The following is a 22,772-nucleotide window of genomic DNA, read 5'->3' as shown; positions in this document are numbered from 1 at the left end:
ATATATTAAATAATTATAATAAAACAATTTTCTTTTATTACTTTTGGAGTATAATTCATGAAATACTGTATTTTTTTATAGATAATCTAAAGTTTAAACATGGATTACATGTGGCAAAGTTATTCATTTTCTAATCAGAATTTACCATTTTTTGATTCATTCAACAATAACAATGGTTCCTTTCTACCGTTGTGGGATATAAATAACTTGACCCGAAGAACCGAAGATTATTATGTACAATTTGAAGTAGTAGAAAGAGAGAGTGATGACGGTGATGCTATTGTTGGACATGCAGGTAATTTTTTTTATAATTGTGGTTGTATCTACTGGGTAAGCATGTGCCTACACACTCGTTACTTTTTTAAGCACCATTTCCAGGTGTTACCTGGCAACATCTGATTACAATTTTTTTTAATTGTTAACATAAACTTTGAGATAATAGAAAGAGACTTCATATTGGCTCTCTGTGCAAGGGCATCCACACCAGTTTGTGCAGAGAAATAAAATGTCACTAGCAAAAATTTTATATTATTATTTTTGATTACATACATAGGTACAACATTATATTATGTTAAGTAATATTACTTAACTTTTGACAAACAGTGATGTGGTAACAATTAATAATATTCTTAAAGAATGTTCCACAACATGGCAACATGTATGTGCGTACATATATATCTTGACCTACATTTCTTACCTATTTGCTATCATATATCATAGATATTGCGAATGTTGCACACATGTTAAAAAAGCAGGTGCATCAAAATGCCTACTTGTTATAATGAATAATTGTACTATTTTAATGCATTTACTTTTGGTTTGCTTTTTATATACAAATAAATATATAGTAACATTTGTTATGCCAAACGGTCATTTCTATCTGAATGGTATTTTTTTATTTGTTTTATTTATTTCTGTTACTGGCTGTAGATAATAAAGAAAATTAAAAAGATACAAGTAGCCACAAAAGTTTGACATTAACATTGTGGAACCAAGAGGGACAAACATAGTTGACATGACTTATGATGTGCCCTGTAGTGGGTCAGACCATATATTTAATCTCGTAATGGATATGATTGGAACTACAATTGAATTCAATAATAATTGAAGTTATGATTATATATTAAAAAAGGCTTAAGAAATTCAGATACCTACATATCAAAATGAATTATTGTTTACTATCCATCTATGTAAACTTTGTACTGCCAGAAGTTATTGTCGCAATCCAAAATAAGTAATAAATGATTACTGCATTTCGCAGTAATAAGATTTTAAATCTTAGAATATTTTGGCTGATAAATAAACTATACATTCACCCTTTTAAAATCGAATCAACCTGTACTTAATTAGTCGGTTAACTAGATTGTTCTCACTGGAGCTGTAATAATTTTGCAATAAGTTTATAATGAACTGTAAATGAGCAATCAATGCAACAATGTTTAAGAAGTCTGAGATAAATAAGCGTTTGTACACATGTTATCTATTTTCAATTGTTTTTGTATCCATTCCCATCAACTTGAATTATTCAAAGTCACGGGAAGTTGTTGGGAACTTTGAGAGAAGCATATACTTTGTAATGGAGGTTTATCCTTTGACATAATGATGTTTGTAATTACTTAAAATAAACATCTACATACTTCAGTGATATTGTATTTATCGCGAAAAGTAATCACCAAGTAAGCCAGCCTTGTATGATTGTGATATTGAATCTTGTCTATGAAAGATGGTTCCTCTGATGGAACCCTTTAATTCGCTTCGCGAACATGTGCTCCATGTAGAGATAGGCAAAATGTGTCCCTGACAAGAAAAGAGTGATTTATATCTTTACATCTTTAACTCATTTTGCTCAGTGCGGCTCGGAGAGAGAATGAGGCGGTTAACACTAAACATATATATATATATATATCCTTTATATCTTCGGTTTTTTTTAGCACAGACTTAAAACTCAGTAAGGCGGAATAAAACGTGTCAAATATTCCTATTAAGCATTTCACGTCTTTGTCATAAAGGAAAAAAAATTAAACGCTCGCGCGCGTGATGTTGTCGTTCCCAAAATCCGTACTTAACATTTTTAATGCAAACATGCAATAGCTATCCTTCTCTCTCTTTTCCGTGTAAATTGCTATATAAGCCCATCTCTTTCTAACCCTGAACAAGCCGCAACTCATTACGAAAGTTGAATCTTAAGTATAAAGGTATAGAGATATAACTGAAACACACGCTCGCTAGGTATTGATTATATCTTTTACAAAGATATATATCTTTTTTGTATTTAGCTCGCGAGCTACCCATCTCCAGCTCCGTGATACGGTGCACCTAGGTGCAGGGGTTTTTGGCACAAAACCAAACTGTTCGAGAATTGTAAATCCTTTTTCCCTCTATGAATTTTATAATTCTGGCAGAGTTTAATATTTCTTAAATATTCCCTAATGTCTTTAAAAGGCTAATGGGCTAATAGTACGTGAGGTTGTTTGCGGGTTTAGAGAGCTTTAGGAACTCTATGATCTTCGCACTCTTTCATTGTTTTGGCGAGAATCCGTCCGATTGTGGCCGCGTTAAAGATGAGTGATATCAGTCTGAAGGAATGATTGGTTTAAGGTGTAAATACTTTAAATAAGTGAATGTATGACCTATTTGCAATTAGTCTTTGTAAAGTGATCACTCTGAAATATGTTACATTATTTTATTTTTTGCATTGATTTGTGACGAGTTTATAAATTCTGGCAGTACAAAGTTTACAGCAAGATTAGTGGCCCGCCGACAGCAAAAATAATACTCTCGTACATTCGAAAAATATTGAATTCTATTCTAGAATAAAACCAAAAAAATGTTCGAAAAGTAATCTGAATCTTGCGCGCGCGCTATTTGAATCTAGCGCTCAAAAATGCTAAGTCAAGTAACATCGCTTGCCGCCTTTATATCAAGTTTAAAATAGTAGAGAAATCAAAAATTTTCTAGCGCGGTGTGAGCAAGCGAGATAGCAATAGTCCCGAATTCCCGATTGCTCGAGTAGGTAGATACACGAAGCTTCTGGTGGCCGGCCCGCCATCAGTTCATGACTTGCCCGAGTGGCCCCTAGTCTTGATAAGTCTGTGCAACTATGGTCTACAGGGACGGATAGTAAACAATAAATGAGCCGCTCAGAAGCCAACTCGTTTTAGAAGGGCTGAAATTTTTTTGCCAAAAACCACTTTAGAATATTTTTATTTACCTTCTTGTACATCGTTACCATTACGTTGTCTTCCTTTTCACAGACATAGATAATTGTTAAAACTTAGTAAAATCTAAAAAGATCTAAAGTCCCTATGCCATTAAAAGTTATATTTGCGCGTTGAAATTACTGTATTAACACAAATATTTCTCTTTTTTTTAATGATTTCAGATAATTTACTATATTCCGAAGACAATTCGAAAGTTGAATATGTATTTTGTCATTTATGTAACATAGAAGTACCAGCGCCATACATAAAAGAACACTTTGAAAGTTCTAAACATAAAACCTATAAGAAAATAGCTGAAATAGGCTTGGAAAGAGTAAAGAAACAAATGGAAAATAATTATGTCGCCGAAAATCCACTACCCTCGACATACTTCTGTCCAACTTGCGTCATATTAGTACCGATAGCAAGTAAATCACAACATTTAAAGTCTAAAACTCATAATAATGCAGTACTTTTAGATAAATTATTGACTGATTTGCTTAAAATTTACTCTGACGATAATTTGGATGTAAATAATGATGTAGAAATACCTGAAGATGATAAAAATAAAACTGTTGATGATCCAAATTTAAAAGATGATGATAAGCTTGTCGTTTCAAAAGATACAGTAAAACCTGACGAAGATACTGTTGAACTAACCAGTGAAATGTATACAAAATTTAATGAATATATAAGAATTATTAATGACGCATCAAATTCGTACACATTAGAATATATAGACGGCTATTATGTTAAAATAAAGACTGACGACAATGTTCATGTGAAAGTGAAACATCAAAACTACCATGGCTTTGTTAGATTAGGCAAATACCATGCGCAGTGCAAGTTGTGTCTAGTGATACTCAAGGACATGAAGGCGCATATGACACATCCAGATCATCTGGATAAAGTCATGATACCAATCAACAAACAAGGCATAAGAGAGGTAACTCAATGTTCAATCTTAGAAGCATCTTTTGAATTTGCGAAAAAAAAAACTGCTCAAATGTTTGTGAGTATTGTAATACCCAACTCTTCAGGTGTCGTGACCCTTAGGGTGAGGATTTTCTTAGAGAATTGTTTAACACATTTCATTCCATATGGGGCGTATACGACGCCCGTTGCACTTTCCGTTCAGGCCATTTGCAGTTCTCATTGAAAAGCAAAGGATTCTAAAAAAAAGAATTGTAGGCTCGAATATAAATTGCATAGTTAAATATGTCACCTTTTCCCGCTAATTATAGCTTTGCAATATTGAAAAAGTGTAAAGCGTGCGTCTTAAACGACTTTTAAAGTGTGTCGTATACGCCCTACGCGGCTTGAATGGAAAATCTTCAAAAATTGCCGTGGCACGAACCGTGGTAATGGTGGGTTCTCCCATCTTTGCATTTACTACTTTTTGGACCATTTGGCATAGTATAGCAACGAAGTTGTCGGGTTACTTGACCACCGCTATCATTATTAATTTGTCTGACAGTTTAACGATTGGGTTTAGTCTCTGACTAACCATCATCCTTTAGCACTCTGGGATGGGACTTACTGTGTATATTCGTTGTCCTTTACGACATCCCAGGAAGAACGAGAGTTGTGTTGTTCTCCAAGGTGGACCCTGACAGCACAAAGGTGACACAGGCACCAAAGAAATAAATAAATCAAAACACGAGTTAATTCTGTGAGAAACTCTGTATTATTCTATAACATGCTTTTTTAACCAGAAATTCTTTTAAGTTTTTTTTAACGTATTTTTTCTTTTTTAGCTTGGAGTATCGGTAAATCATTGTGTCATATGCAATGATATAATTGAGAATCCCGACACGCACGTATTTTGTTCTAAAACCCACGATAGATTGTTAATGGACGCTTTATTGTTTGAAAATGGTAAGGATAATGAAGTTGTTAATAAAACAGAACAGGCAAAATCTAAGACTGTTGCTTATTTACTAAAAGATAATGATGGAAACGAACCAGAAGGAGATAAAGGTTCCCTAAATAAGTATAAAACCCACATTCACCAAAATAAAGAAGATGGTGAAGACCAAGTTTTATATAGTGCAGTCTTGAAACAATTATATAAAACCATAAATAATAAAGAGGAAAAAAATATCGTTAACATGAAAGAAAAGGATTTAGATAAACACGAGTGCAACGAAAAAACATGTGTTTATTACATTTTAGAAAGCGTTCCAAATCTGAATAAAGTTAAATGTAAGGTCTGTAGCGTAATGTTATCGAAAGAGACATGCGACGAACACTTATTAAGTAGAAAACATGTGTACGAGCATGCGAAGATGCTAAAAGAAAATTTTTTGAGAAAGGGACCAGAAAAATTTACATTAATTTGCAAAATATGCAATGTCAATTTACATATTGGTGATGAGTTAGATCACATTGAAACTACCAAACATGCTACCTTAGCTGAAGCATCTACACTAAGCAAAAGTGATAAGAATCACGAAGAGAACAATTATAAAGAATTACTCGGAGTCGTTTGTCAATACGATTTGCAATGTAATGAATCAGGACAAAGAAAAAATAACGTTGACAAGTCCGGAAAACGACCTAATGAAAACCTAAACGTTTTAAACTTCAAGACCGATCAAACAAAGAAATCGAAAAAATCTCACAAGTCTGACAATCCCGCTACAATTAAAAAGGAACACAGTTTTGATAGATTCATCGACCCAATGATGAATGAAAACGTGGTTAATATAGACAGTAAGAATGAAATAAAGGAAAAGAAAAGCGACGATATTAGCGCAGGCGCTAAAAACTTAGACCTCAGTGGTCTAGAATCTAATTTGAAAACAAATAAAAAAACTTGTAAGATATGCAATTTTTCCATCACAAATAATCCATTTAACATCATCGAACACTTAAAAGGTCCCATTCATGGCTGCAACATGAACACTCTGAAATGCAACAAAATAAAGGTATTGGATAACATGTTCTCTTGTGAACTTTGCAGTGAGGATGTACCTTTAGGAGAACAATTTGCTCATATAACTTCCCGCAAGCACTTCATAAACCATTCAAATGCTTGGTCTTCATGTAGGGTAGCTGATAATAAAGATGCACAGAACTCCAATTATTCAAATATCAAACCTTTAAATTTCTCTCAATTTGGTCTCTCAAACATTCAAAGATATTCATATTTTGAGATGAAGGCATCAAATAACCCAAGTGAAGTAACTTGTCAAGTTTGCTCTACTAAAGTTCAGAACCACATCTCCATATTAAGAACGCATGTTGATGGCAAAAAGCACAGTACACTGTTAAATGAGATGGTGACTACTAACAATATATTTTTTAAAAAGAACCATTTCTTTTGTGTTGTCTGTTGTATAAAGCTGTCGACGTCTGACCTGTTCTCTCATATCAAGGACGAACGACATTTGACAGCTCTTAAAATGTTTGCTTGTGTGATCACTGATAATGATTTTCGGGTCACTAAAAAAGAAATGAATGTAAAAACACATAATGAGGGCTTACAGCACAAGAACAATATTAAGTTCCTAGAGGACAATACGCTCAAGATGAAGGGTAGTGTTTGCTACTGCGAAACCTGCGACAAGAGTTTCTCACAGGACCAAATTCAAGAACACATCAGCACAGCACGGCATTTGATTTTGAAAGGTGCGGACGTCGCGCAGTGATGATCTAAATTGATTCATTATCATCATGTCAGTTGATAAGATGCCTACAGTAAGTCAAGAACCTCCCCAAAGATCACGATTGTTGCGCTTGCGCTGCCTGTTCTTTTTATATTTATTGTCTCTTCATAATCACAAATTCAATTTCTATTTGTATTTCTTTCTAATTTCATAATGCTACACTAGTTTTTACATCTGTTACCGTTTCTATAAAAACTCTAAAACCCCACTCGTGGGTGGTAATAACTGCTGGGATAAACCTATGGAGTACTAAACTATATAGACTACTAACTTTTTTATTTGTAACTTTCATATTTGTAATATTTTTTTAAAATAGATGTATATTAGAACTAACATAAACATTATGTAAAGATTTTCGAGGCAAATGATAAACGTGAAAAAGAATATGGGTCACCTGTGACTTTAAACATTTTGAATTTCCTATATTTTGCTTTATTGAATGTAGCAAAATAAAAGGCATGGGTAACGCCCCTTCTTAGATGTACAGAGCACATTGTCAGGATCGCAGGATGCTGGATTCGATGCAGGTCATCATGGCTGTCATTAGGAAAAGTCTATACATTGTAGTGGGCATCTATCAATTGAAAAGAAATGTCAAATAAAAGACTTAAGATCATCTTCTTTTCCAAAAAATTTTTCATTATTTTTGATTACCATTTAATGTGATTTTTAAAAGTTTCTACTAAACATTTATGCTTTATATAAAAATGACAGATGAAAATAAACATCTCTTTTGAATATTTTCATAAATAAATCTAGTTTTTGTGTAACTTCGAGCTTAAAATGATTAGATCTATTTATATAACTAGTCCAAGATTATAATAAGTACATGTATTGTTTAAAACGAAGTTAATATTTACCTATAGTTAAAAAGATTGATATTTTAGTGTTGGCAGTTGACAATTCTAGTTAGTGTGTGTTGTAATGTTGTATATTAATGTTTATTTTGTGTCAAATAACGTCCACACTATTTTACGAATGATTTTTTAGTACATGATCTATGTGGGGTGCTGAAATATATAAAATCTCCATAATAACTTTGCCAAATATTTCTTTAGGTGAATACATTTGTTTAGTTGATCTGTAACCAGTTATGAATATGTAGTTATTTGTTATGTTAAATACGTGTTAATGTATATTTAAAACAATTATCCTAATGTTAATAAGTTTTTAGAGACACAGTAGATGTTATATAAGAGTAGAGTTTATATAAGAAGATAAATGATTTACCAAATGTAAGAAGAAGGCTGTGAATGATGTTTTATATATATAAACTTAATGTTTAAGTATCCTGCTCTTATACCACTGGAAATTTCAAGACACAAGACAATAGTGATGTTTTGACTTTCAGTATACTATATATTTTTTAACATTGATGCCACTGACTTTCAATATTTTATTAAATATAAATTAAAAACATAAAGGTTTACGGTAGAGCTGTTCGGTGTAATGTGCATCGCCTAAAAGTTACTTCCTTTTGTTAAAAATATAAAGTTTTTAAATTAAGATGTGTATGAACTATTTCTAAGAGCATATAAGTAAAAATAAAAGAAATATATTGATAATACTTATACGCTTCTAATGCAAGGGCCTAGGATACATCAATAAGTACACGGGATATGTGATGAGGATTAAAGTAATAAAAAAATATAAAAGGTTGAGTGATTTATAAATTTCTGTTAAAATTCAGCAATACCGTCTCGTAGCAGCATATTATATAGAAAGACGAATTCAAATCTATACGTTTTAAGGTCCGTAAATTTTTAGGTTACATACATTCAAGTGATTGTTACAGGGTGATTTTCCGTAATAAATGAGATATTGAAAGAAATTGTTTTATTTTACAAGATAATTTTCTTGCTTTTTTTCATCGTATCATACTTTTTTTGGAAATTAATTTTTAAAATGAGAAGTGAGATCAACTGTCATTGTCTAAGTCAAATTATAAAAAAATATCCGTGTGGATATTAAATAGATTGGATTCGTGTTGAGTAAGGCCACGATGGAGTCCGGTCAGATCCAGTACATTGGACACCGTTGTATAGTGAAGAAGGCATCGAATAAGTTAAAGAATTCGTAGCGTTCAACCCGTGGATTACTGTTTACTTCGGCAAGTAGTAAAGTAAAAGTACTAAAGCAGTAAAGTAAAAGTGCTTAAGCAGTAAAGTAAAAGTGCTAAAGCAGTAAAGTAAAAGTGCTAAAGCAGTAAAGTAAAAATGCTAAAGCAATAAAGTAAAAGTACTTTAGCAGTAAAGTAAAAGTGCTAAAGCAGTAAAGTAAAAGTGCTAAAGCAGTAAAGTAAAAGTGCTAAAGCAGTAAAGTAAAAGTGCTAAAGCAGTAAAGTAAAAGTGCTAAAGCAATAAAGTAAAAGTGCTAAAGCAGTAAAGTAAAAGTGCTAAAGCAGTAAAGTAAAAGTGCTAAAGCAATAAAGTAAAAGTACTTTAGCAGTAAAGTAAAAGTGCTAAAGCAGTAAAGTAAAAGTGCTAAAGCAGTAAAGTAAAAGTGCTAAAGCAGTAAAGTAAAAGTGCTAAAGCAATAAAGTAAAAGTACTTTAGCAGTAAAGTAAAAGTGCTAAAGCAGTAAAGTAAAAGTACTAAAGCAGTAAAGTAAAAGTGCTAAAGCAGTAAAGTAAAAGTGCTAAAGCAATAAAGTAAAAGTACTTTAGCAGTAAAGTAAAAGTGCTAAAGCAGTAAAGTAAAAGTACTAAAGCAGTAAAGTAAAAGTGCTAAAGCAGTAAAGTAAAAGTGCTAAAGCAGTAAAGTAAAAGTGCTAAAGCAATAAAGTAAAAGTACTTTAGCAGTAAAGTAAAAGTGCTAAAGCAGTAAAGTAAAAGTGCTAAAGCAGTAAAGTAAAAGTGCTAAAGCAATAAAGTAAAAGTACTTTAGCAGTAAAGTAAAAGTGCTAAAGCAGTAAAGTAAAAGTGCTAAAGCAATAAAGTAAAAGTACTTTAGCAGTAAAGTAAAAGTGCTAAAGCAGTAAAGTAAAAGTGCTAAAGCAGTAAAGTAAAAGTGCTAAAGCAGTAAAGTAAAAGTGCTAAAGCAATAAAGTAAAAGTACTTTAGCAGTAAAGTAAAAGTGCTAAAGCAGCAAAGTAAAAGTGCTAAAGCAGTAAAGTAAAAGTGCTAAAGCAATAAAGTAAAAGTACTTTAGCAGTAAAGTAAAAGTGCTAAAGCAGTAAAGTAAAAGTACTTTAGCAGTAAAGTAAAAGTGCTAAAGCAGTAAAGTAAAAGTGCTAAAGCAATAAAGTAAAAGTACTTTAGCAGTAAAGTAAAAGTGCTAAAGCAGTAAAGTAAAAGTGCTAAAGCAGTAAAGTAAAAGTGCTAAAGCAGTAAAGTAAAAGTGCTAAAGCAATAAAGTAAAAGTACTTTAGCAGTAAAGTAAAAGTGCTAAAGCAGTAAAGTAAAAGTGCTAAAGCAATAAAGTAAAAGTACTTTAGCAGTAAAGTAAAAGTGCTAAAGCAGTAAAGTAAAAGTGCTAAAGCAGTAAAGTAAAAGTGCTAAAGCAGTAAAGTAAGAATACTAAAGTAGTAAAGTAAAAGTACTAAAGTAGTAAAGTATGAGTACTAAATTCTAACGACGATTTGAATTCAACCGCAATAAATGATGTCGCCGCCATTTTATTACGGTCATAAATGTGAATTCTAAGTAGTCTTTGTAAACATGTCGATCAAACTAGGATCGAAGTCCTCGCAGTGTGGTAGCTCACCTGTACTTTCTAATCACGGATATCACTGGCTAATACGAATGTTTGCTTTTTCTTAAAATAGGAAGGTAGAGATAAGCACGTGTTCGAACGAAAATCATTATTTATTTAGGTATTTACAATTCTTCTTCCACGTCTTCTTTTTCCAAAAGCGCACCTGGGATCATCTGAAATAAATTGCTTATTTGAGTTTCAAAAACATGTTTACCGGATGGAGCCTGCGATGAAAATGTACCCCACGACAACTTTTAATTTTTTTTTTGGGTTTCGTAAATTCATTTCAAGTGTTTACATTTACGCAAGTCGCAGGTATTTAGTTTAGGAATTATAATAAATAATTCAAATTTAAGTACTCCATAGTTATAGATATTTTTTGGCTAATAATATTTGCATCACCGCTGTTTGGTTGAACACAGATGAGGTCAAAGTTCTTAGCATCATCTTCTCAGCAGATGGTAAGGCATCGTCTCCCTTAAGTATTGCCCCCCTGGATATACTACTTGAAAATATCGTCGTTCCGTCTATTGTCCGGTCTACACACGCCCAGGTTGCCGAAGTAGTCGTAGTAGAGTAGTAGCCGTAGTCGCTATTCGTGAATCATTTGGACTCAATGCTAGTCGGTTCCACAAGATTAATAATTATTAACTTATTAAAATAAACCGTAAATAATAGTAAATGAAAAGGCTAGTCTAAAAGTATATTATAAAATAAATATTAATATAGCATTCATTTTTAGATTAATCGAAGTATGTGGTGCTTGTTTTGTTTACGCATTTATTTATTATTCTATAAAAAATTTATACGTTTTCATATAACGGCGAACTTAATGCCGAAGGCATTCTATGCCAGTGAACCTTTTTTGCGATGCAGAGATAAATTGGTAACGTAGGTGAAATTAGTTGATATAATAACATACTAGAAATAGAATAAAAAGTACAATCGTATTGATAAGGAAGAGAATAACATGAAAAAATGTAAATATATAATAAATTCAATCCTGTATGGAGTACTGCAGTCACCTCTTGGACAGTGCAGCAGAATATCCTCTGGAAGCTTTGGACTCAGTTGACCGAAAAGCCCGTAGGTTAATTAACAACGAAAAGCTCTCAAATAGCAGACTACACACCTTTGAACATCATCAGCTTATTGTTTTTTTTATAGGATACACTTCGAAGAGTGCTCGAAGGCTCGAATTGATTGAGCCATCTTCGTTCCTTTATCAGACAACTAGGCGCAGGCAAAAGTTTCATCCATACGTTGTTGACATACCCAAAAGTCGAACTAAACGGTTTGACAGCTCGTTTTTGGTGAGAGTCGCCAAGATTTGGAACGACCTGCCTGGGTCTATTTTTCCTGATAAGTTGAACTCTGGAGCCTTTAAGAGTAGAGTGAACAGGTTTCTTTTGGATGGGCGTGTACCAACTTCGTCTTCATCTACACTTTCCATCAGGTGAGATGGAAGAACGCCTATTCCAATTTAATTTAATAAACAAATATGCTAAAGGCTACTACACAATATAATTATATAGAAATATAGCATAAAATATATGTATATATATTTTAAATATGTACATATATTTAATATTTATATAAATGTAATAAATAATGAAATCCGGCTATCATTTCATATTTACATAGATGATATTAAAATGTAAATATAAAATTGTTAACTTTCATTAAAAATAGAACACCTGTTGAGTTTCTGGCCGGCTCTTTACAACGGATCAGTATTCCGGTATTTGCTTACAACTTGTAATGTGAAATTAATCGACGGTTTAAAAGTGCGGCTAAATGCCTACACGTATAAAGATATTTTAAATTATTGTATGGATGCTTGCGAACAAAGTTTAACATTTAACACGTTCACTGCGGCTTGAGGTCGATTCAGCCTCATGGTAAACTTTGCACTGGTGCGGCGCGTAAAACTCGTGTTTTCTCTCTAGTGCGGCGGCTGTTTACACTCAACTGTATGAGGTATGACAAAGACAAATATAGCTTTCTTTATGTCTGCGAAGCATTGACTTAATATTGTAAAAAAATATTGATGAACATGAGGCAGAAAAGGCCTCAACCGCACTACTAGGAAGTTCAGCTTGAGGCTGATTCGACCTCAGCCGCACCAGCTGAAAGTTCTTCAAAATTGGGCCCGCAGTGAACGTGTTAACGGTGCACGCAAATTTCTTTTATTACGATTATTTTAAATTGAAAAGGTGAACAATACTAACTAGATATCTGTGATAATAAATAATTTAGTAACAAAACATTTTAGAAAAAACGATGATGCATTAAGTTCTGATAATAATAAAAAAATTAATAATAAGCACTTAATTAAATAATAATAATTATCTACTAACTGTTTAAATTAGATTAAGGTATGTAGGATGTAAATAAATTTTAAATCTAGTTTTTACTTCAAAAATTCTTTTTTTTTTCTTTTCTTGGGTAACCTAGCAATGTGGCTGCCCCTCATTGAAATTGAAATTACATCCATTATTTTATTGAATTGTATTTATTCATTTTCTTAATATTTTATTTTATTTATTCCAAAGTCCTTTATAGCGGACAGAGTCATACATAACAAAATATAAACATTAATAAATAGCATACGCCATTAATTTCGGATTATTATAGACCACAGATAACATACAATATGTACACGTCATTATCAATTCGAAGTAAAAATTATGAAAATAGACGTAAAAGAAGACGAAAAACTAAATGGAGGATAGTGTACAATATTGACGGAGTGTGTGTTTATTTGATATTTTGTGTGTGTGTGGCGTGTAAATGCTTCCTACTATACATAGTATAAAGTAAACAACATATAGTGCATATTTTGTAATACATATCATATAAATTAAAGGTGGCATAAATAAAAATAGTCTTATTTACTTTTTATGGTAAAACATCGTATGTAATAATGTTAATTTTGGTAGCAATCATTAATAAATGAAATAAAATATTTGGTTTAGAATTTACTTACTGGAATCTCCATTTTCTCTGCATCGGATAAATCTTAAAATTCTATCTTCATCATCAGGCTCCCTTACTGTTCCTCTTGTTTTCATATCGTTAAAAAAGGGAGCAGAAAGTATACAGGGTTTCCGCGAAACCAACTCGAGTTCTAGAAAAATCGAAGGTTATGTATGTCATCATCATCAAGATAGCTGACAGGGTGATGAATAAATAAATTTGACTATGTCGTTGGACTACTAGCAATGTTATCGGTAGCATAGTAAATCTATCATACTCACTCTCTTCAGGGTGCTTGCAGTTGAACATTCTAAGGTGACATACACTCATAAACGTTCTGTATACGCCTTCTTTACACCGAGCACACAGCATCACGTGTCGGGCGGGACACACTGTTGGGCAGTCCTCTAAGTATTGATCTCTGTCCACTGGAAATCAGGAATTTTCTGATAATATACTTGATAAAGCGGTAACAACATGGAAAAACTCTTGATCACTGGAAAGATGGATGACGACTGAGGGGCCGCAGCCCCAGGTTTTAGTTCGATTGGGTCCGAACCACACTTGAGGCTAGTGATCGAGGCAATGCACATCGTCGAAGACTGACAAATGGCGTAACAAAGTGCGTGACAACTTTAACAAAAAAGGTCACAATTCTCAGTAGTGAGAGATTTGACTGAGGGAAGAGGAGGATACTTAGCGAAGGTCAGTCTAGTTCTATTTCGAATAGCTGTGCAATATCGTAACACGGTGGCTTAATAACCATGTCCCGGTCACTCACAGGGATTCTTAGAGGATTCTATTTGCCCAGCTCGTGGCTCAAGCATCAGTTGCTAACTTCAGTAGTGGATGCGGCAGCAGACGGGCTGTAGAGGGAATATCCACGTCCGTGTTATTTGGCGACAGGAGTCAAAATCTAGGTCCATAGCAGAGGGCTGGAAATGGCTTGTCTTTGTGAGGACTTCTTTTCCTCTCCTTGGCCTCTAGTCTCTCACTTGGCGAACTCGGCAAAGGCCCTTGCCCGCGTTGGAAAAATGGGCAAAGATGAAAGGTGAGTTACTTTTCGGCGCACCTTTCGTTCGGAGGAGTGGGAGAAATTAATGTTATTGCATGTGTGAAAACGTCCCCGTGGCTCTGCTAGAGAGCAGTGATGAAGGAACATCATACTTGCCCCGGCAAGGACCCACACTCACATTTGCAGACGGTTATCTGCGGCATGTACGAACGGATGAAGAAGTAGATCTCAGGTCAGGTATAATATTAGGTTTACATAATTCATTTTGGTAAAAGTGATTTTAGAATTTGTCACATTTTATTGGCCGGTGAATCGCCTATTCGTGATTGGTGGTCTTTTCAGAAAGTTACCTTATGAACATAACAGAATCATTTCTTATGATAGCTAACTTTGCTGTCCAATGATATGGGTAATTGTAATATGAAGGTCAAATGCCGAAAATAAACCATACAAAAAAAGACTTTATAAGAAGGCCCGCCGCTCAGAGAGCAATGGGGAGGTTTATGCTCGGTGGTTCACTACGATATCGATTCAGAAATGAGAAGATCTGCAGTACAAGCTAGGTCACCTACGTTGTTCGAAGAATTATTCTGTTAAAACTGAAGTTGCAGTGGGCGTGGCACATCGCTTGTATAAGCGACTGCTTTTGAGGCTAAAAGGTTTATGAGTGACAACTACAGGCCCGTAAGATCGTTGTGGGTATGCCTGTGGAAAGCACGCACAACACAATACGACGGGTATACCGTCTGGGTGTACCGACGACATAATTAACACGTTCACTGCGGCTTGAGGTCGATTCAGCCTCATGGTAGACTTTGCACTGGTGCGGCGCGTAAAACTCGTGTTTTCTCTCTAGTGCGGCGGCTGTTTACACTCAACCGAAACATGAGGCAGAAAAGGCCTCAACCGCACTACTAGGAAGTTCAGCTTGAGGCTGATTCCGCACCAGCTGAAAGTTCTTCAAAATTGGGCCCGCAGTGAACGTGTTAAAGTCGTGAGATATTACTAGATGCAGCCAACGCATGTTTGGATATAATAACAATTTTCCGCGAAGCCTATGTATTGCAGTAGGCGTCTGTCGGCTGACAAGATGTTGAATATGAACGTACAAACCACTTGTTACAAAGTTTTATTATTACACCTCATAAGTTTGATGAGAAAGATCAAAGAAATTATTCCTATATATGTGATTATGATAAAAAATATCCTTGATAAACAGTTCTTTGTAAGTACAGCCTACAAAATCTCTGTTGTAAATCAATTTTTTAAATTTCCTTTTTAAAATGAAATATATAACGTTTTATTCTTCTTAAATATGTTTTAAGATTCATCACCATTATCATCATTTCAGTCATAAGACGTCCACTGCTGGATACAGACCTTCCCATAGATTTTCAATACGACTGGTTAAAAAATTCCTGTGTTTTCTGTCGACTTAAGATTAATAATTTAGAATACGCTTAACTTTTAGCTCAAGCTCAATGTAGGATACATTGGTTATTATTGCTATTGTTATATATGCTATCTGCAGAAAACATACCATCTTCGTAGATAACTTCTGTGGGCGCGTTTATATTTTCCCCTTTCCCTTGTTCTTCTTCGTCTTTAACGACAACATCTTTTTTTTCTTCTTCCGTTGATGTATTGATTTCAGTTTCTTTATTCTTTTGGCCATTGTTCGTTAATTGTTTTCCATCACCCCCCGTGCCTTGATCTTTCGATATGTTAACTTGCACAACACCAGGTTTATTTTTTATATTCACGTGTATTGATTCAACAGGTTTGGCAGAAATTTCCTCAGGTTCATTTACGCTTTCAGGATTATTTGATTTAACTTTATCTGGTGAACCCTTTGGTACGTCATCATCTTCAGTAATCATTGTTTTATTACCTATGGAATCTTTATCATCTTGGATAGTTTTGATTTCTTTCGAACTATTTTGGGATTCACTATTTGCTTTGTCAGTTTTATCATTCTTGTTTTTATGTTTAAATTCTATAACAATAGTTCGGTCTGTGTCACCGGGTTCTTCGTCTATTACTTCATCTCCTTTGTCAATTACATAATCATCGTCTATATAATCAGGATCTGCTTTTGATCTTTCGTCCCCAGATTCTTTATATGAAATATAAATAATTTTACAATAATTTATACTTATTTTATAAACATTTTTTCGTACAAGAAGAAACATTACAATACGTATGTAATGGTGAATGCAAATTCACTTGTTATAAGTTCTACTGAGTTTTATCTTTGTAACTAAACATCGATAATAGATTAGTAAAATTCAATACAGATTTGTTATTGTGTTTAAGCTTTTGAAAGCGAAAGATGTAAAATTTAAATCTTACCTTTATCTACTGTGATACCACTATCTATGCCGATTGTAAATTTAGAATTCGGGTTTTGGTTAGAGCCTTTAATTTTAAATAATATCACTTCTCTAGCATCGCTCGCATCCGCTTTAATAGTTTTTGATATTTCTTCGGTTTCGGTGTTAGGATCTTTTAAAGATTCATCTTCAACAACCTGCTCTTTGTTACCTCTGTCAACTATATCTTCCCCTTCGTCAATTTTGTGATAGAGAAAGTCTTTCTCAACAACAGCAGAGTCCCCAGCTTTACCACCGTTTTCAACTTGTTGTTCAACTTGTTTGTTGTCGTCTCCATGTTTTATATAAATAACTCCTTCTCTGGGACCATAATAGAGTAAGGGTTTCTTATGGTATTTTGGTGATTTATTATTGGCTAATCGTTTTCGAGACTTAGGAACTTGATTATTTCCTGATCTTATCGCTGAAATATCATACAGAATTTTATATAAATATATAGTTTAATGTAAGTTAAACACATATTTCCTATATAGCCATCATCATTTCAGCTATACAACATCCACTGAATAAAGACCTTCCTCATAGATTTTGCCTAAGACCAGTTGGCAGCGGTCTGCATCCAGTGTCTCGACGACCTTATTAAAAAGGTTTATCTAGATGGAAGTCCTAGGCTGTATTAGGTCTCTCTCTCTCTCTGTAGTAGCTTTCACTTCACAACGGCCCACTGCCAATTTGACTTGCTAATAAGCTGAATTTGTCGGTTACTTTTGTTTGTCTGCAAATCTCCTTATCCCCGATTAGACGTAGAGAAATCTCGTCAAGCGACCAAGTTAGCCAATGCAAAAATACTTTGGGCCTCCCAAAGGGAGAGGCCAGGGTTCAGTGCCGTAAGTTATCACTAGTAACACATTGCTTAATGATTTTCGTCTTAAGACACTGAGGGATATTGGACAAGAAAGTATAGCCCTTCCTAGTTAATTTTGAGTATTTAAACCACCATTTTTCAAATACAAAACATTGCATGTCTTGAATTGAGATAAAAGTCTTTTTATGTTTATAATCTACTCGTACTATACACCGGTAAACCTATATTACACAAGTAGATTTGCTTTTTAAATAAAATGAACAAAATGCCGAACTGGAAGCGAGTTTTTTTAAATTTAACTGCATGGCAGCAATATTTAATTTAGCATTTGAAAAATCTTTTCTTTCATATTTATATCTGGACACTAATAATTCAAAAGGAACATACCAAAATCAGGACTTCTTCTAAATCGCTTCTTCGCAGTCTTATCTGTTAACAGTCAATTAATAAATTTTAAACGAAAATGAATTCTTATTTCTTTAATGGTAGTTTTTATTTATTTATGTATTTTATTCACTGCTAATTCCAAGTTACACCGTACACAGTAGTGCAGGATATTTTATTACAATACATTAAGGACAATTTACATTTTACAACATTCCATTATAACGAAGATACTAACGCCCTCTATGTACTTCGTGAATAAGCGCGTAAATAAATCGAGCGGTTGGACAACGTGCTAAACACATATAGCTCTCTTTAATAGGGCCGCAGTTCCATTGTTGCCAACTCGAGACACCGAGAGCAACGGCCCCACAAACATCACGTACGGACAACTCTTCATTTAAGAGACTGGACTACCGAAAATGTTAAATAAATAATAACATATCCGTCACAAGTTACTTTTCTACAAAATTCCAATTTATAAATAAATTAAACAGTGCAACAGGACTTTAACTAAAGACGCCGTGCAACTGACGCAACTTCTGTTCCCGTAGGTGTTTGTATTTGTAAAAGTAATCGTTTCAGGTATCCGAGACATCTTTTTAAAAAGTTATACAAGAATATATCTTTTATTGCATTGTTTAACTTATCCAAGAGTCTATTTGGGAACTCTGTGAGTCTGAGCTGGTGCCCTGGTGAGCAGCGATTCCCCCGGAGCCTTACTTAAAATTGATGCTATGACCATCGGATGTCCCTCACGTTGAGTTTCTTGGAAGGGACGTCGGATGTTTTGCAGACAGTTTATTTAACAAAGCAAATTCAAGGAATTTGAGAACTTATTGCCTAGTTTGTACATCATTCTGTAATAAGCCGTCTGCTGTTTTTACAACAAACTTATAAATACAAATATTTCTTAGCAGGAATCTGTAAAGAACAGCCATGCGGTTCACTTTACACTATAGTTTATTCTAATTAGAATAGAAAATCTTTCTTGTGCAGTTGTAGCCCAGTGGTAGAGGACTGAGACTTACGATTTTAAGTCGCAGGTTTGATTCCCGTTTTACAACCTTATATAATTCAATCACTTTGTGCATCATTTATACAGGATTGCCACTGCTCATAGTCATGTTTCTAGAAAATGGGCAGCAGCGCCTTCTGCGTACCAAAATACCACACTGCGTTCGCCAACCCGCCTTCCAAGCGTGGCGTTTATGGTATATCCCCTATAGATATATCTGGGGGAGGCCCACGCGTGGGCGCTTATGGGCTAAAACGACGACGACAAGTGAAAACCTTTTCCAAAAATTTACAATAATAATCACTTACGATTTTCAAATGAATGATTGTGTACACATTTCTCGTTCGACACCGGGATCGCTTCTAGGCCTGTGGAATGGTAAATATGCTTCAAAAGAATGATTTAATTCCTGCGACACGTTATAGTAAAGACAGAACAACAGCAAAAACAATGATGACTTTTTTGTCATGAATACACTTTAATGGTTTAGATACTTAACTAAATTTAAACAAGATTGAAATATCCAACTATTATTAAGCAATGTATTAAGGGGTACCAAACATTTTGTTTTGTGATCAAATTATAATGCGCAAAATATAACTAAGTTATCTGAGAGAGACAGGTTCCATCTTTAAGTTAAGATTTAGAAATTAGTATAGTAAGCAAAGCCAAGTTTTTTTATTTATTTAAAATTTTTGGACACCATAGACAATAAATAGAAAAAAAGAGAGAAATGATATAGAGGTACAAGTAGCGGTCTTATCGTTCGATGCGATCTCTACCAGACAACTTTTGGGTGGAGATGAGAGACATGAAGGAGAGGGCAGTTTGAGATTACTACACACATATTATACGTAATGTCGTTTCTGTCGACATATTTTACTGAAAAGTCATTAATTTTAACCGCTCCGGCATTGAAATTTGTGTAAAGGTGGCAAAAGGTTGTTGATAATGAAGGAGAATATATTAGATATAAAAATTGTTAAAAATGTAGTCGTGTGAATTTAACTTAAGAAAGCGACATTACTTTCTGGTGATATACAGGAACATGTATTACATAAATACTACTACAAAAATGTACACGTGACAGGTCTGTTAACCTAACGCCATGATGAATACGATAGCTTCTAATCATGGGTGGCTCTTGCTCGTGTAGTGCCCGTGTGCAATGAAACTCTGGCGCCACCTAGACCTGACTCCCCCTCTCTGCGCGGCTATAACTATTAACTTTGCCGGCGTAATAAGAAAGTTGTTTCATATTTCAACAAGCTATTTTATAAGTATAGTATTAGTTACGGCCTTTCTTCGTATGACGGCAGAATAACACTTGTTTTTATGCCTGTCTATCGGCGAACCGCGATAGTTCATGTTTCGTCTTGTGTTTTAAATTTTATGGACAGCGAAATGTATCGAATTTCTGTTTCGCTGCCGTGAAATAAGGTTTATTTCGAGTTGAAACAAAATATTCGGAAAAGAAGCCTCCCATAGGGCGCTCACGTTTGATAACAGCCGCCATCGCGCTGGCTGGCCGATTCTGTCATATCATTGTTATATCATGATTCGATGCTCTTCACTGTCTCAGAGGGCGCTCGTGTGCATTGCACACCCTGCACTATAGGTTAAGCCGCCCCTGCATCTAAACTATCAGGACTTTAGGTTAATTGACCAAATATAAAAATTGCGAATTCTCCGCTTTAAACCGTGTCACTTTATTTCGTCACATAAGATTCTCTATTGATTTTCATAAAGATTTTTGGTACCTGGAAGGTTGTTAATATATCAAGTTTAGAATTTGAAACTTATGAAGTATGATACAATTTGGTTATCAATGGATTTGGTATGAAGCTATGAAATGGTATAGAGCATAGGGCTTTTAGTTCAAGTATTTATTTAACTGGATTAGGAGCCCAACACGTTCTTACGTTTCTCAGGCGGTAACTCCATGGAGTGACTAGGAGAATGCGTCCCAAGAACGAACATAATATTTATTTATTTAATTATCCACATAGGATCGTTAATAGTGACCACTTCATTAGAAGAATGACAGAAGAAACGAAAGATTTGATAAAAACGAGAATCAGATTCTGATCCTCTATAATGGCCTTCATTCTTAAAGCCATGAGAGTTCCAAACGTGCTCTGATTTGAGAAGAGCCTTAAACTACGACAGACTTTTTTGTGGCCACTTATGGTCAAGGGTGCCTGAGAGAACATTCAATTTAGAAATAAATATGATGTGTAGTACGGTCAATTACTTACCTTCAAAACATTTTATATAATTTATTTCACACTTATTTATTACTATTACGTAAATATTTTTAGAACTGTATCCTTCTTTGTTTTTTATGTGAACGCAAATGGGCTCATCGTTTGCAGGGCATTTAATTTTTTTACAATTCGTTTTCTTTGATTCGTGCAGTCTCTTCGAGTTTCGTGTGGAATGTAACATAATTTTGTCACGGCGCTGTGTGTCTTGGGACGATAAATACACAAAACATGCTAAAATTAAATAATATAAAGACAGTGTTGATTAAACTAACGAAAAAAAATGGTCTTAAATCACGCAAAAGTCAGGTCAGTGTAGACATAATATCGACGGACTTTGGTCGACACGTGCATTAAGACCGACTCTGGCATTGGATCACTCAAATCCACCAGAAAGTTTTTCAGACTAGTCTTGTGGCTTGCCTTGCCACTTTGGATAGTGTATGAACTTTAAAGCTATACTATTCCATGACGCAATGTTACTAGTATACAAATGTTATAATACTCATTTTACAAAGAGTATATATTTTAGGTTAACCCACAGCGGTCATATATTAGGGAACCGGAAAGTAATTTCGTCTCTGTCGACATATATTATAAAAAATAAATGATTTTCACCGCTCTGGAATTGAAAATTTGTACACTAGATGGCAAAAGGTTGTTGATAACGAAGGTGAATACATTGTTGATTAGAAACAAAAACTTGTTAAGAATGTAGTCGTGTGAATTTAACTAATTTGGAATAAGTAATTACTTGAATTCCTTATATTATACTCAAAATTGGCTAATGAAATTAAATAAATTTCTTTCCTTTCAAAGACAATCATTTTTAGGTAAGATATCATGTGGAGGTAGCATGTGTCATTTAAGGATACCAGCAAGGGACTGTTAAATAAAGTGATAGTTTATATCTTTACATAAATATAATATGACTATCATCAAAAATCTATGAATTAGTGTTTATAGTCATCGTTTGTAATATATATATTTTTCTTTGTTCTACATACCCAGCAATATAATAACAACAGTACATTTCATTATGGATCTATCGACGGAGATGGAATAGAACTCTGATTAAAATTTTAATCGAAGAAAAAATTACATAAGAACAAGCTTCAGTGAACTTTATTATAACATTTTAATTGGTTAGGTGTTGCAATTTATTTTAGGTTATTTTTGAATGTGGATAATAGTGGTGGAAATGCTTAAATCGACATTTCCACTATAATTTTATTGGTAAGAATAATGCTAGTTATTAAATAAACTGAAGCTCAAGTAACGTATGTCATCTAATTTGAATTTATTTGAATAAAAATGAATTATGCAATTAAGTTGTGGAATCGGCTAT

The 22,772-nt window shown here is 34.0% G+C and overlaps 2 protein-coding genes and 1 long non-coding RNA gene across 3 annotated transcripts; 1 reads left to right on the top strand and 2 right to left on the bottom strand.

Annotated features, from left to right (window-relative positions):
• Window positions 1-86: 86 nt before the first annotated feature.
• Window positions 87-7,141, top strand: LOC137927472 (uncharacterized). Its single transcript, XM_068771291.1, has 3 exons — window positions 87-295; window positions 3,383-4,146; window positions 4,958-7,141. The coding sequence occupies exons 1-3, from the start codon at window positions 100-102 to the stop codon at window positions 6,851-6,853; spliced, it is 2,856 nt and encodes a 951-aa protein (XP_068627392.1). The 5' UTR covers window positions 87-99; the 3' UTR covers window positions 6,854-7,141.
• Window positions 7,142-10,657: 3,516 nt separating this feature from the next.
• On the bottom strand, window positions 10,658-19,001 carry LOC137927266 (myb-like protein X). Its single transcript, XM_068771046.1, has 7 exons — window positions 18,986-19,001; window positions 18,146-18,187; window positions 16,913-17,356; window positions 16,101-16,676; window positions 13,827-13,973; window positions 13,556-13,696; window positions 10,658-10,739 (listed from the first exon to the last, which is right to left on the bottom strand). The coding sequence occupies exons 1-7, from the start codon at window positions 18,999-19,001 to the stop codon at window positions 10,681-10,683; spliced, it is 1,425 nt and encodes a 474-aa protein (XP_068627147.1). The 3' UTR covers window positions 10,658-10,680.
• A 463-nt stretch (window positions 19,002-19,464) lies between these two features.
• Window positions 19,465-22,503, bottom strand: LOC137927479 (uncharacterized). Its single transcript, XR_011107761.1, has 3 exons — window positions 22,432-22,503; window positions 21,419-21,658; window positions 19,465-19,528 (listed from the first exon to the last, which is right to left on the bottom strand). It is a non-coding gene; the product is annotated as an uncharacterized lncRNA (long non-coding RNA).
• Window positions 22,504-22,772: the final 269 nt, after the last annotated feature.

The sequence above is a fragment of the Battus philenor genome, unplaced genomic scaffold (assembly GCF_028537555.1).
Source record: "Battus philenor isolate CCGP_79_NKW_IND1 unplaced genomic scaffold, ilBatPhil1.0.hap1 SCAF_30, whole genome shotgun sequence".
Classification (NCBI taxonomy): domain Eukaryota; kingdom Metazoa; phylum Arthropoda; class Insecta; order Lepidoptera; family Papilionidae; genus Battus; species Battus philenor.
The sequence above is the reverse complement of the archived record's forward strand: the minus strand, read 5'-3'. Positions and strand labels throughout refer to the sequence as shown.

Excerpts from the sequence above, each read along its gene's own strand:
- LOC137927266 (XM_068771046.1), bottom strand. Across the intron at positions 16,677-16,912 it reads TGGTATCACAGTAGATAAAG|AATCTGGGGACGAAAGATCA; the intron begins GTAAGATTTAAA and ends TTTCATATAAAG. Across the intron at positions 10,740-13,555 it reads CAGAGAAAATGGAGATTCCA|ATGATCCCAGGTGCGCTTTT; the intron begins GTAAGTAAATTC and ends AATTTATTTCAG.
- LOC137927472 (XM_068771291.1), top strand. The coding sequence starts at position 100 with ATGGATTACATGTGGCAAAGTTATTCATTTTCTAATCAGAATTTACCA. Across the intron at positions 296-3,382 it reads TGCTATTGTTGGACATGCAG|ATAATTTACTATATTCCGAA; the intron begins GTAATTTTTTTT and ends TAATGATTTCAG. Across the intron at positions 4,147-4,957 it reads ACAAACAAGGCATAAGAGAG|CTTGGAGTATCGGTAAATCA; the intron begins GTAACTCAATGT and ends TTTCTTTTTTAG.